This window comes from Galleria mellonella, unplaced genomic scaffold (assembly GCF_026898425.1).
Source record: "Galleria mellonella isolate WM207_F2 unplaced genomic scaffold, CSIRO_AGI_GalMel_v1 utg213, whole genome shotgun sequence".
NCBI classification, from domain to species: Eukaryota; Metazoa; Arthropoda; class Insecta; order Lepidoptera; family Pyralidae; genus Galleria; species Galleria mellonella.
Window position 1 is genome coordinate 5,892,116 of NW_026442039.1, and position 15,697 is coordinate 5,907,812.

Sequence of the window (15,697 nt, forward strand, 5' to 3'; positions counted from 1 at the left end):
GCACGCACGTACGCTCGCACGCACGCACGCACGCACGCACGCACGCACGTACGCACGCACGCACGCACGCACGCACGCACGCACGCTCTCACGCACGCATACACGCATAGTTTTTTGTTAAAATTTCATATGTTATTGTTTGTAAAAAATCTACAAATTTGCAACATTAACAATAGTGATAACATTAATTATATAGTTTTTATTTGCAAGTATTAGTTTCTCATACGAATTATGTTTTTGAAGGGAGGCACTTCACGATACAAGTATCGCTTAACATATACTTAATATGAGGTTTCCAATATTAATATAATTTATGGCTAAATAAAACACATTTCATTTAATTTCATTCATAAATATAGTTCTATTTTCAATTAACTAAGCGATAAAAACAGGGATAGTGTTTCGAACGGCCACATCATGGATAACAAATATCGCTACGATAACGAGAAAACATCTGTCAGCATCAAGTTTCGCTGTGTGCATGAAATTTCCATTTGTTATTTGTCGCTTGTTGAATTGACATCGTAGACCGATTTCAATTATGTGGGAAACATATATTCTCTTGGTTTCAATATTTATTTTGCCCACAACACTATCTATAGTTAAGTGGCTGCCAAACAGAAGTTTCAATTTGCCAGTAAATTTTTTGAACGGAAAATTACCATGTTCCAGGCAAACTGTTGTGTTCCCTGAAAATATAATTGAATCAGTGCGACTGGAATCGGAAATATCTGTAAGTGAATTTGTATTACCAAGTGAGGGAGAAATAACTCTTGCCAATGGCGTTATTAGTTTTGGTGCAGACCCAAATGACTCTAATTGCACCGATGACGGCAATGTTTACTATTTGGACAATTCAGTTACGTCATGGGCTCAACCCGATATGTGGAGTTCAACAAAATTCAACGATGCAACACCTGATGCAGAAAGAATACCATGTTACGACGACATTGTAGAGTTTCCTCAAAATGCACAATTTACAATTATCCTTCCAGATGATAATCAAATAGTCAAAGAGATAAGAATTGGAAAAAGCGCTAATATAACTACTACTGATGCATTTTCAAATTATGTGTCGATGCAAAAAGATCAATCGCAGCAATTTATACTTAACAAATTTCAACAATCAGGAGTAAATGTCATGAAGACTTCGTGCAAGTCGAGAAGTGGTTGTCCATGTCAAAAATTCGGTATCAATGTGGACTGTTCTGCCAAGTTTTGTCCTGTACCAACTTGCGATAATCCGATCCAACCTATTGGCCATTGTTGCAAAATCTGTGGTGGATACATTACTTTTGCAGTTGATAGGAGCTTCGATATGATGTCCTTCAAAGAATTTGTTGCAAAAATTGTACATGACTATGGAAGTGATAATATTTTGTGGCATATAAGTCGACTTCCACAAGTATTGAAGAGAGAAGAATATACTGATCTTGTTTTAGACAATGATAACGACTTTGGTGCAGATGGTCAGGTTCAAGTTGTTGTGGTAGACAAAAGAGAATACACTGGTGATAGTGCTCAGGTAACAAATGAAATACAGTACCGGATAAAGGGTTTGAAGACAGCCGCAATAAGTGGAAGTCCCTTATCAAAATCAGGAATAAATGGGAAAATAGCGGTGTCCATGTTTTTTACTGTAATACTGGTAATGGGTGCAGTATACGTATATTATTATAGAGTGCCAGAACACTGGGTGGAAAATTTGAACTTGAATAGGCCTCGTAGGGTTATTTCTAGGTTTCAGAGAAGAACGGAGAGCGTAGTATCATTGACCAGGAGAGATTCTGGAACACCAATAGGTACAAGTATAAATACAGGGTTTAGAAACCCTATGTACGACTCCAAAAGAGGGCGGGTACACGTTGTGGAGCCTGTAGATATTGTTGAAGAAGAATAACGTCATATTTTATTTGACAATAAAGGAAATGAATTTGTGTTTAATTACAATGTTAGAAATGAGTATAATTTTTTTGTAGAAATTAGGTTACTCTCCCATTTGTCCAATAATATTGTTTTTATTATGAGTAGCAATACGTCAATCGTCCCTTTTTTGATATCAACGATAATGCTAATGCACTAGTAATTTTAAATAGGACATAAATAAATCCTACCCTCATCCCATTTATTAATAAGACAAAAATAAATATAAGACATAATAATCAAAATTGTTGGAATGTTATATTTCTTTTTTTCTGAAATCTAGTACAATAGAAATTGCTGGATAGTTTCTTATAATTATCCTCGAGTCCAAGATATTGAACTTACATGAAGTACGATGAAGCGAGTTTTTTTTTAAATAAATACTAACATAAATGTGTTAATTACTTATATAGTATTTATTATTGTAAAGTTGAAATTAGAATTTTTTGAATTTTTAATAAAAGAAACAAAAATAGCAAGTGGTGAAATTGGCGCCGACGAACAAGAAGTATATATTCTTATCCAGGTCACACATTGCATGTTTGTAAGTTTTGTAAAGATTGGTTGAACTGTTAAGGAAGCAAGACGTAATAAACAAACAAATAAGCACACTCAATTTCACAATTATAATATTAGTAAGGATTGAAATACATCCATAATAGAGACTTGGTATGGTATTTGTTCGCTTTAAATATAGTTGTTGCACAGTTTAAATTGCTTACTGTACCATATTAAATCATTTGACAGTAATTTACCACTGTGTGGATACTCCCAATACGATGAATGGGCGGATACTAACTATATACACGTATAACGTATGATAAATGGATAGACACAGTTATGTAGAAAATTCAATACTAAACTATAGGTATTATACTATACGGGACTATAATAAATTACGAGAACAAAAAGTAGAGAGCCTTTTTAAAATACACATAATACATAATTTGAAAAATACAATAAATGAAAAATATATTTTTTTTTATGCAATTTAGAATGACAACCAAGCTGACGGCCCACCTGATGGAAAGTGGTAACTGTCGCCTATAAATATGAGTAGCATCATGGACATAACTGAGTATACTGTTTCGCCCACGATACCCCCCAAGCGTTGCCATTCTTGAAAACTCAGGTGTTATTCTTCTGTATCCTGTAAATTCACTGCCACATCCCATCCTTCAAACCGAAACACAGCCATGCAAACACAACTGTTTCACAACTTCATTGATAAAATAATAGAAAATATAATATTAGCTTTTGTCATTTTTTAGCTTATTATTTTTATTAGCTTTTTGTAATTTTGTACGCGTGGATTCTAAAAGTAGATACCCACTATCACACAGTGTATCAAGATAAGGCAGCAGATTTGAAATTAGACCTTCAAAAGTTGGCATACTGATATCACCAGTATTTTACTATAATATTTATTAGCTAATACTTCTCATATGGTGGTAATTCTCACGATATGTCTTGGTTACGCGAATGAAGTCGCGTTTAAAGTATTTATATCTAGTTTCCAAGTTGCAATATTTTGAGAGAAAAATATTTCGTGGTTTATAAAAACGTCATTAGTTTTTTTTTATGGGTGATAATGGTATGGAAACCCCGCCTGCGCTTACGGGATACGCTGGCAGAGCACCACTGAAGGGTGATAGATGAGAATGAAAACAGGTCAGTTAGCCCATCATGATGAATTCATCAGGAATTAACCATGATAGTTTCCAGGGGGAACCGCGAGGAGGTCGACATGGTTGGGTGTATTGCTAGCAATGGGATTCTTAGTCTCCATTACTAACAATCCCTTTCCCCCCAAACGTCATTAGTTTATTACTTTTACATTAATTAACTGATGCATTTACATAAACTCTTGGTTTTTGGACTACTGATTACATAAATATATTAAAAGCAAAATTTTGAGCTATATATACAAGATGAAGTTATAAAGAGAAGAAACAATCTGCACCTTACGACTGTCTGTGTGAATTTGGATAAAAAATATTCTTGCCCTATGTGTCGAATATAAATAATTATAGTCCATTTATGTGCAAAATTTTATTTAAATCCTTTCAGCGGTTTAAGTTTGAATGGCATATTTTTTTTTCTAATTTTTAACGTAGTTGGTAACTAACATATCCTGTTCATGGTAACCAGTTCGCGAGTAAATCTAGAATATTATAGAAATATTTTGGTAGTGATAAATATACTATATTAAATATAATAGGCAACAAACAATTTCTCTATCATACTTATTAGCAAGGATGGAAATGAATTTCTGTAATAAATCTTTAACTGCGGAAAAGATGAAACCCTACTCTTAAATACCGAAACGCTGGCTCTTTGTTAGTGGCGCTTTGAATATGAACTCAATCAATAGTATTGGGTTTCCTCGGAGAGCTCAAAGAAGAGGCCTGCCACGGTATGTCGTTAATCATCCGACTTTGATGTTCACACGACTGATTGTGGCGTGGCGTTTTGTTCTGACTGTTTTTTTTTTTAAATAGATTTTACTTTTTGTTCTATATCCGTTTACATTTCACCGTTTAAGAGCAATTTCTTTTTTTATTTATTATAAAAATATATTCTGAAAATATTAGTTTTTGCTTTTATAAATGTGTGTGGGTGTGTGTGCGTGTGTGTGTATATTGACGGTGAAGTGACATTTTATAATAAATCAAAAAAACAACTTTACAGGAAACAAAAACTATTTTATTTATCTGTTTACTTTTTAAAATATTTCTACATAAATATGACAATAAATAGAATAGGCATTATTTCTTTAAAACCATAACAATATTATATATGTTATGGTTTTATAAATAATTATATGTCAATGAATTTTATAAAATATTGTTGACTTTTAAATAATTAATATTTTAAATAATATATAATACTCGTATGTTGTATGTATGTTGTAAATTAAAAAGCCTTCAAAACACAATTTATTTATTAATCATTGCCACTTCACCGTTGGTATGTAAATCGTTTATTGAAATTATATTTCTGTTACAACACTAAACTAGTATATCAACTTTACAAATATCATGGTCTCGTATAGCCAACGAGTATACAGATAACGACACGTCATTTGTGACCGAGCGCTCTACGTGTAGTAAGTACGAAACTCGACACGAACTAGTACGTAGTACAAAGCGCCAACTCACCGGTCCCATTGTTGCCTAAAGCTATTGTTTTTATCCGAACGCTGATTTACGTTCGTTTAACCGTGTTACGCCTCCAAATGTCAATGGCGACGACTCATTTGCATGCCGCGACAAATTGTACACCGAAACAGATATGAATACTTGTACAAGCTTAGCTATTGATAATTTCCAACCAGTTGCCACTTTTCATCAGGTGGGCCGTCAGCTTGTTTGCCATTCTAATTTGTATAAAAAAAAATGCGTTATTTATGTTGGGACACTTGATACGACACGACGAACTTAGGAACATTATAATAGAAGGTAAAATAGAAGGAAAGAGGAGAAGAGGGAGACCGAGACATAGTTACATCAGGCAGATCAAGGAAGGAGTTGGTGTCGTGTCGTATCAAGAGGTGAAGGGACTCGCTGAAAATCGTAGTGAGTGGCGAGAGCTCCACCGACAAGAGCGCAGCTCTTAAATAGATAGATATATTCATATATTCGTCATCATCATCATACCAGCTCTTAACTATCTACTGCTGAACATATCATAAGCCCCTTGAGGTATTTTATCAGTAGCACAATAGAGTTGCAATGCTTGGCAGGCGGATTAGCAACATCAGTAAGGCTTTAGAGATGTTTTAAGAGGAACGCTGTTGCCCATCTATCACCGTCCTTTAATCGCCTTTTATGACACCCAGAGGAAAGGAAGGGGTGTCCTATTCTATGCTAGGACCACATGGCAACCATAAAACAATAATATCATAAATATCGTCAAATTAAAATATTAGATAAAAAGATATTCTAACAAATGACGTCCCAGAATCGACTCCAGTTTTAAAAATTACATTCTTTATGTCAATCACTCAATTTATGTCAATCACTCAATTTATAAAATACTTCTAGACTTGTGTTCTAAGAATAAAAACGAAGAAAGCGACATTTGACACTGCAATAACTTAGTAAAAACTCATAAAATACAACGTATGCACGAATAGTATAAGAGTAACAAGCGCTAAATCGTATATCAAAAGCGACGGGCCGGATTTAGGGCGCCTAGCGCAAGCCCGAGCACTATAAATCGGTGCTAGCACATTTGTCAGAGACAGCTACGCGTCTGAATGCGTCCACTTGCACTTTTACGACCACCTCCAGTGATTAACTGCATTATGACGTTTTGATACTTTTTTTTTTTTTTTAAACTGCAATGACATTTTGATATTATTAGCACAGATAATATAATATGTTATTAGTAAAACACTTGTATGTTTCTTCATATCACTATATATTATAAAACAAAGTCTTCCGCCGCGTCTGTTGGTTCGCGATAAACTCAAAAACTACTGCTCCGATTTTCATGTTGTTTTCACCATTTAATAGAGTGGTACTCGAGGAAGGTTTTAGTTTATAATTTGTTAAATTTTTGTATATATTGGCCAAAATAATAACTATATTTGTTGGAGGTTTTGAAAAAAAAATAAGCCGTCTGGGAGCCTAGGTATTATATAGATTTATATTGTATAGATTGTATTGTAAAATCTTATATATATATATATATATATATATATATATATATATATATATATATATATATATATATATACATACATATATATACTTTAATATGATTGTGAATATTTCTCTATATTTATATATAAATAATTTATATATTGTACATATAAGATACATATTTACGGGGCCAATGCAATTTTGTCTGATGCAGAGACCGTCACAAAATAGGTTTTCGCCGCGGCACATTCGAGACGTTGCGGTGCAACTCAAAACTATCTCCTCAATGGAGGGTCGTAATTCGATTACAGCTCGACTCATTTCTTGAGATGTCGTGATTCGAGAATAATTCGAGAACGCGTTCGGATTTCGAATTGAATGGAATAGAATAGGGAGGTAAGTGAATTAAGATAGATTGTGTTGGGGTGACGACATTGTATGGTGGCGAATCCGCTGTTTGGCTGAGTTTAGAGTTGGTTAGAAAGATTGAGTATTCAGAATGTGGCTTGCTTGTAAATAATAATGAGTAAATAAACAGTTAACATTTCGAGTTACCGGTTAATATTTAAAATAATGTTTATGTTATAATGTAAGTAAAGTAAATATTTTCACAACTGTAATTTCCGATTTGGGAAAGTTAATATCTACCTCCTTTTACTTGGATTCATATTCTAGATGTAACGACATATATATATATATATATATATATATATATATATATATATATATATATATATATATATATATATATATATATATATATATATATATATATATATATATATACTTTATCATTCTATGAGCGTACTTTTTTTTTTATTACCTTTATATCAGGCAATTAGTTTATAAATATAGGTATTTACCTTGTTATTTAATACACATATTGAAATGTATAAAAATTATATCATATAATTATGTACAAATTATGTAATATAATGTTTATATAATATATTTCAGTTACAATATTCTTCACATGTTGTCTTTATTTTTATTTACTTATGCTTGTACAAAATGAATTTATATGTCGTATAAAAAAAAATTCATAAGTGTACTGGTATTTTTTTATACGTCTTAGAATTGCAAACAAGCTGACGGCCCACCTGATGGAAAGTGGTAACCGTCGCCTATAGACATGAGCAGTGCCATGGACATAACAGAGTATACTGTTACGCCCATGATACCCCCATGCGTTGCCATTCCCATGAAATTGAAATTTACACTTAAGGTAGTCGGGAATTATGACCGCATCGGGATACTATTCGTTGCTAACATCAGCCTTTTTTATTTATTTATTTATTCATTAGTACAAATATGTGTACATGGCGGACTTAATGCTAAAAGCATTCTCTCCCAGTCAACCATAGGGAAGTGTCAGAATACTCGAATGCGGTACTACTAAATATTTTAAATTTTTATTAATAAAATATTTATAATAGCAACATTATTCGCTTCATTTTGACTACAAAAGGTACTAGTGTGTTAAGAGTAACCATTAGACGTTCATTGTGCCCCGTTTAATAAGGCGAGTGCGCTTTCCACTCGCCTTATAAGGAGCCGTCTCACAAACGAGGTTAATTCACACGGAGCGTAATGGCGGTGATGATATAAAAAAGCTGGATATGCTACTCATTATTTATATGCCTGCCAAAAGTGGCAACTACTGGCAAAATCTTAATTTTTTGGGGAAACCTATTTTCAGCAGCGGACAGTTAATCCTTCTTTCCATAATGGTGGAAATTTTCATCATCCATAATATTGAATGCCCAAAAATTATATAAAAGACCAAGTTCATTTTAAGTTGATCGTGTCTGGATACCTTTTTAATGTCCATTGCAGAAAAAAAATTATAGCTGTCAAATTTACTTTTTTTAAGCATTTTTCCTTTAATTTTGAACATGATTGATTTATATCACCAATAAAAAAAATCATGCAAAGAAGGAATAATGGCTGATAAGATAATGATGATATTATTATACGTACAAAGTTTTAATAGGATTTTTTTAAAAGGAAAATAGGATATCCTTATAAGCAAGCTAAAGTGGCAATAGTACGGACCAGTTTAAAGAATTAATAACCGATAAGACAGAAAGGTTCTTCATTGGCGATCTCTTACAGGTATTAACAAACGTGTGTTTTTTTATTCAATTTAGAATGGCAAACAAGCTAACGTTTCACCTGATGGAAAGTGGTAACCGTCGCCTATAGACATGAGCAGTATCATGGACATAACAGAGTATACTATTTCACCCATGATACCTCCCATGCGTTGCCATTTCTGAGGACTCAGGTGTTATTCCTCTGTACCCTGTAAATTCACTGTCATATTGTATCTTTCAAACCGAAACACAGCCATACAAACACAACTGGTTCACGGTTGAAACATGAATGGTACAGAGGTGCCCAAGCAAACGACTTCTGTACAAAGTCTACCTTTGGTAAAAGTGTACCAGAGAAATAATACCTTAAGACCATTCCGACGGTACCGGACAAGGAAACGAGAAATATGAATAACGGTAATGACGGTGATCAGCTTTTGTTTTGTAGTGCATCGTGAATGTTCGTCGAAGCGCGTGTTGTTTTTATGTTACTATGCGAAAACGGTGCACATTTCTGATGCGTATAGTTCCGGCTAGCTCTAACACTATACCTAAAGGTGTAGACTGTCAGTCTATGAATCATTGTAGTACGATTTACATACTGGATAATATAAAAAAATTTGGTTATGTAGGTAATTGTAATAATTTGTATAAAAATTGTGTAGGGCCTGGTAACCCGAATATATATTTTATTATTATTCACCTAAAGTTTAAAGTCGGACACATATATTTCAGTCATGGTCGTCATTCAGCATTTGCTGTAATAAAACAAAGAAGGTTTGCCACAGAGCTAATATATTGTGACACAGTAATAACAATATTTAATGAAAAACTATACAGTTTTTTTAAAGAGCGTCAGGTCACGTCTTTTTCATGTCTACCGTAAACTGATAATTTATTTATTTATTTATATGCCTTTGTACATTCACTTATAGTATAGATTATTAGGTTATAGCAAAAATATACACAGCCGGACTTATCCCTTAAAAGGATTTTTTCAGCCAACTTTGAGAACCCGAAAGGTTGTGGAGGAAGTGTCTATAGGGTTGGTATATTTTTTTATACAACTTAGAATGGCAAACAAGCTGACGGCCCACCTGATGGAAAGTGGTAACCGTCGCCTATAGACATGAGCAGTAGCATGAACATAACAGAATATACTGTACGATAAATAATAAATCATTAATAACTATATTAACTATATAGAATATATGTATGTAACAGAGCATAGATAAATAAAATTATATATACATACACATACATGTATAGATATAACTAAATATATATATAAACATAAATTATTATACATATAAGTAACTCAACTGTCAATTGTATTGTAAAATCTTTTTGTTGGAACTTTAAAGACATAATTATAATATTAACGAATAATGACAAAAAACAACCGAACAATGCCACATCCATTGTACCTCCCTCATAACTGTTGATATGTTATCGACGTGTCTCATACACATTGGCTTTTTGTTTGCGGCGACCGCTTCGTTTTGTAACATCCGCTCTCTTACAATTTAGCTGTTTATCGCTTTTCCACTTGCTTAATAAAGCGGCCGAGTGGAATGGAATGTAAATACTCTTTCATTGCATTTTTAATGTTATACGTAATACTTTTATTATTATTTCAGCCGTTGACTGTCCACTGCTGAACATAAGCCTTCCCCATAAGAAGAATTTAGCCAGTAGTTGCCAAGCTTGGCAGGCGGGTTGGCAACCGCAGGTAGGCTTTTAGAGATGTTTTAAGAGGGACGCTGCTGCCTAGCCCTCGCTCTCCCTTAGTCGCCTCTTACGACACCCACGGGAAATGAACGGGTGGCCTATTCTATGCCGGGACCACACGGTTATACGTAATACGTAATTTGTCTGTGTAAATGGAGGCCTGGATTAGATCTTCTTCATTTGATTGTATTGATAGTGTACTATTTGAGTTTATTTTAATATAGGGTAATGATTTATATAAACCTGGTAGAAACAAATGAATAGATTACTGAATTTTATCTAGAAATAATGCCTCCTTACGCCCTTTCTTACTATTCCGGTATAAATAAGGCAATGTGGCCAAGAGGCCATCACTGGCCAACAGTAAGTACGATCGAAAAAAAAACATTAAGTTATTTGTAGTCGTACCAAACGGTTAACACTAGTTTCGAGCAGCGATCTATTAATTTGCCTGAAGATGCCTCGTTTAGAGGTAAAACACATGTGTGTGCAACATGTGCGTGGCCTGGATAGCGGTCGAAGTTTGATGAGTAATATGGAAAGTCGTAGAATATCTACTGATAATAATAGTAGTCAATTTTTAAATGTTGACAGTGGCACATGCACTAATGACAGCGGAATTATACAAAATAATTCTTTTCGATTAACCAGTGAAATTCACTTAAGATACAGGGTGGCCCATAAGTCCTTAGTAATGAAAAAAATTAATTAAAATAAAACTAATTATACTATCCAACAATCCAACTAATGGGGCGTCATCCTATACTGCATTTAAAGTCGCCACTCAAGATCCTTTTTTTCCATCGAATGTCGGCTCTTCACCTATGTGACCAGTCCATTGCCACTTCAGCTTGTTTATCCAATTATCTATATTTAATACCAAATTTCACATCAAAAATTATGCAATGACATAATGAAAGTGTTTAATGAATAAAAACTATTGTTCCCTGCACTGATAGATTGTAATTGAAAACTTTTAAACAAAAAAAAAAAAACAGCATGCTTCTTGTAGAAGCAAGGTAAAGAGGCAATGATGTGCGGCCTTATTGCTAAATAGCTATTTCTTCTAGAAAAGCTTAGAATGGAGAGGAGTAGTTAATCTGAGTTCTTGTGACCAATGAACAAACAATGTAAGTCAAGTTTTAAAACCCAAACAAACTTTTCGTGAATAAAGAATAAACACAGATAATAAAAATAAAATAAGATAATAATAATAAAGTTCAGGACCGTTCTTTACGGCAGTCTATGGGGAAGGCCTATGTCCAGCAGTGGACAGATAATGGCTGAGATGATGATCATGAATTATAATATCGATTTTTCTTTTGTCTAGATGTTTGAATGCATTTACTTAATTTTCAATCGCAATTTGTTGCCAGGTTTGAACTCCGGCGCACCCTGCTCGTGTGGAACAGCGCGCTCGCCGCCTTCAGCATCATGGGCGCATGCCGGACGTTGCCTGAATTCATCCATGTACTCAGGAACCATGGCATCTACCATTCCATTTGTGTCCCTAGGTGAGTACTTTTTTATTTTTATGTGTCATGTTGACGTGTGATATAACACGGTTTCGTGCCAGCATCGTCGTAAATAGTGGTTATACACGTTCATGACAATAAACTTGAACATGTTATTCTCTTTAAAGAGCAGGATTACTATGTCGCACGCGTCAAATTGTGTTATGAATTTAAAAAGCTCGAGAATCACTAGAAGCGCCGGTTTTTTATTTATTTGGACAAATTTTGATTATTTTGATCCAAGTGTGCAGCTGATTTAAAAAGGCGTCCAGTGAGCTAAATAGCAGAGCCGACACTGAGGTGTCATTTCTCCAAATTTATTTTATTTTAATATATTTATATATATACAAACTAGTACATATTTTAGGAAAATTAATATGAGGCATTATAAGGATATTAGAAGCCCAAATAATAACTTCTAGAATTCTTGTCTGTCTGATTGTATATTTGTTTTAGTATTACGCAAAAACTATTGTTCAAATTGACTGCAGTTTTTACAGTTGTGTTTTTGAAGATGTAACTTAAAATCTGATAAAAGTTTGGTCTTGATTTTTTCTTTTTAAAATTAATACTTAAGAAGTTGCGGCGAAAAACTAGTCTTTCACATAATCTAATTAATTATATTTCTAGTATACAGTCTTCTTTTTATATCAGCGCTACATTTCCCATCTTTAGTGAAACTATATTTAAGGCAAAAATTTCATCTATTTGTTTCAATAACTTATTATCTATATTATTAACTCCGGCAGTGGTTCTAGAATTTTCCTTTTCAAAGATCATTACTGTCGTTTCCTTTATATTTCAATATAAGTTTTTGCTCAGGTAGTCATGTTTTATTACAATGATAACTATCTTTTTATGTAACTTAGAATGGCAAACAAGCTGACGGCTAACCTGATGGAAAGTGGTAACCGTCGCCTATAGACATGAGCAGTACCATAGACATAACAGAGTATACTGTTTCCCCCATGATAGCCCCTATGCGTTGCCATTCCTGAGGATTCAGGCGTTATTCTTCTGTACCCTGGAAATTCACTGCCATAGCCCACCCTTCAAACCGAAACATAACCATGCAAACACAATTGTTTCACGATAGGAGATTATAAATATTAGAGTTCATATTGTAAACATTTATGTCCATTGGGATATATATATATATATATATATATATATATATATATATATATATATATATATATATATATATATATATATATATATATATATATATATGTTTTACCATATACATTATTTCGAGAATTTATATGAAAATTTATCCTACTACAATTATTATATTCGATTGCCATCTTGCAACCCTATTGCGGCATATAAAAATCGTGATTAAAAAACAGGAGTTGATCGTAACAGCGTGGAAATTTGTATTTGTATGTATTTTTCAATGCAAAATTATAATAAAATAAAAATAAAAAAATTGACAAAAAAATAAAAAAAAATATATTTAGGGGTAGGTCACCCTTATCATTTTGGGGTATGAAAAATAGATATTGGCCGATTTTCAGACCTACCCGATATGCACACAAAATTTCATAAAAATCGGTAAAGCCGTTTCGGAGGAGTTTGGTAACAAACACCGCGACACGAGAATTTTATATATTAGATATATATTAGATATGTTGATGGTAACAAAATCGCAGGCAACACTTCTGAAATCTGAAGTAGCGATTACATCAATATCTCCCCATCTATATTCACAATCCTAAAAGCCCATACACCTCCCGGGCTCGGGGGCAATACAAAATCTTTCAACAGCCCGCTATAAAATGCAGCGTTCATACTATCCCCCGCAAACAATCCGGCGTTTAGTGTAAGCCCTCGCGCGCCGCGACAGATGTTCGAGTGCTCTCGTGTGGAGTGCCCTTACTGGCTGCGGTCGACACTACTGCAGTATACACGTCTGTTCTGATTAACCGTCTGGCACATACTGATTGCGTTGCTTTATATCTGTTTAAAATTAAATATATTTAATTAAATTTTAACAGATATTTTAACAGAGAATTGAGGTTAACTGTGAGTTTTGGAATTGTTAAAAAGGTATCTGAATTGACTGAAAGAATATGCACTATACTTGCATAGTTATGAGATGCAAGTTGGAATCTAATTCAATGGAAATGTTGAGAATTTGCATATTTTTACCTGGTGTCTTCATCAAATTGGCCTTAAACTGTCCACTGCTGGACTTAAACTTTCTCCTTAGAGGGGTTTTGCTAATGGTTAACAGGCGGATTGGCAATTGTAGTTAGGCCCTGGAGATGTTTTAAGAGGGACACGTTTGGCCATCCCTCGCCCTACCTTAGTCGCCATTTACGACACTCACGGGAAAGGAAAGGTTGGCCTATTCTATGACGGGACCACACGAACATTTACCTGGTGTAATATCTTATTAATATTATAAATGAGAAAGAAAAAAAGGAAGGACAATGAATGATTACTCTTTCACGCAAAAGCTACCGAACATATTTAAATGAAATTAGGTACACGAGTAGGTTACATTTTAATTAATTACATAGAATTCTATATGTACTGATTCACGTGAGCGAAGTCGCAAGATAAAGCTAGTTTTATAAACACCGGATTCCAATTTTGGATAAAATAGTATAAGTTGGAGTGGAAGTAAATTCTTTATTTAATAATCATGGAATTTAGTCTATTATAACAAAAATATCAGGTAGTATACAAAAATAAGCAGTTACCTGCTAACTACATCCTCTATCACATTATTTGGTTGGCTGGAAGAGATTTCTTTCAATGATAAGTCCACCCTTGCTCACAATATTTAGAACTGTCTTATCTTTGTTATTTACATGTGCACTATAGATACGTATTATTTTTTTACAAAGATTTTTTTACAAGGATCTTGGTGTATTATTTAATAAATAAAATGAGTATTTACGCATTAAAAAGATCCAAAAAATTATAAGACAAAATAAATATAGAAGTCAAAGGAATCACTCATAACCACTTATCATGCAAAATTGTATGAAAAAGTCCAACCGTTTTTCTCGAAGCATTTCTATGGAGAGACTATTTGTATAATCTAAGAGCGTAACATACAGAAAATTTCGCGGAATAATCATATTTAAAGTTGTTTTTAAAATACTTTGAGAATTTGCGACTTATTTGATAATAAAACATTATCAAATAAGTCGCAAATTCTCAAAGTATTATGTCATCATTAATTAATAATTATTTACTTAAGATTTTAATATAACAGTTTCATTAAAATGTATATAAACTATGTATTTTGATATGTGATAAATACTACCTACAAATTTGCATTATGACGAAACTGAATACTAAAAAAAACAAATTATAACATATTATGTACCTATGTTTCTGGTAAATAAATTATTATTATTATTACTTGCAATATAGCATCTACGTAGTATTTCTTTTTACATACATCTTTTTTTATTGCATCCTGTTTTTAACATCTATTCCATCCACTCAGACTTAGGTGTTTCCGCACGGAAATGGAATCAATACAAAAGTATTTTGCTGAAACGGTCTTATTTATAGTCCTGAAAGCAGAGGTTGAGCCGGTCAAAATAAATTTGGAAGAGGTGCCTTAGGTTTAGTGGTAATAAACACAGGCTCACTTGTGCAATAAAAATAAATTAACTAGGACCCGGACGGACTAACTATTAAAGTTCCTGGTCTAATGAGAGTGCTACATTGTTTATTGCCTTTTCCCGCAGGCATATGTATTTTTTGGTCCATCATTGGGATACTGAAGATTGAATTAGAAAAACGAACGTGGAATAAA

General features: G+C 33.4%; 1 protein-coding gene across 1 annotated transcript; it reads left to right on the top strand.

Annotated features, from left to right (window-relative positions):
- Positions 1-482: 482 nt before the first annotated feature.
- Positions 483-2,534, top strand: LOC113517664 (protein amnionless). The gene has a single exon (XM_026902413.3). It carries the CDS (start codon positions 542-544, stop codon positions 1,898-1,900), a length of 1,359 nt encoding a protein of 452 aa, XP_026758214.2. The 5' UTR covers positions 483-541; the 3' UTR covers positions 1,901-2,534.
- The last annotated feature ends 13,163 nt before the right edge of the window (positions 2,535-15,697 follow it).

Excerpts from the sequence above, each read along its gene's own strand:
- LOC113517664 (XM_026902413.3), top strand. The coding sequence starts at position 542 with ATGTGGGAAACATATATTCTCTTGGTTTCAATATTTATTTTGCCCACA.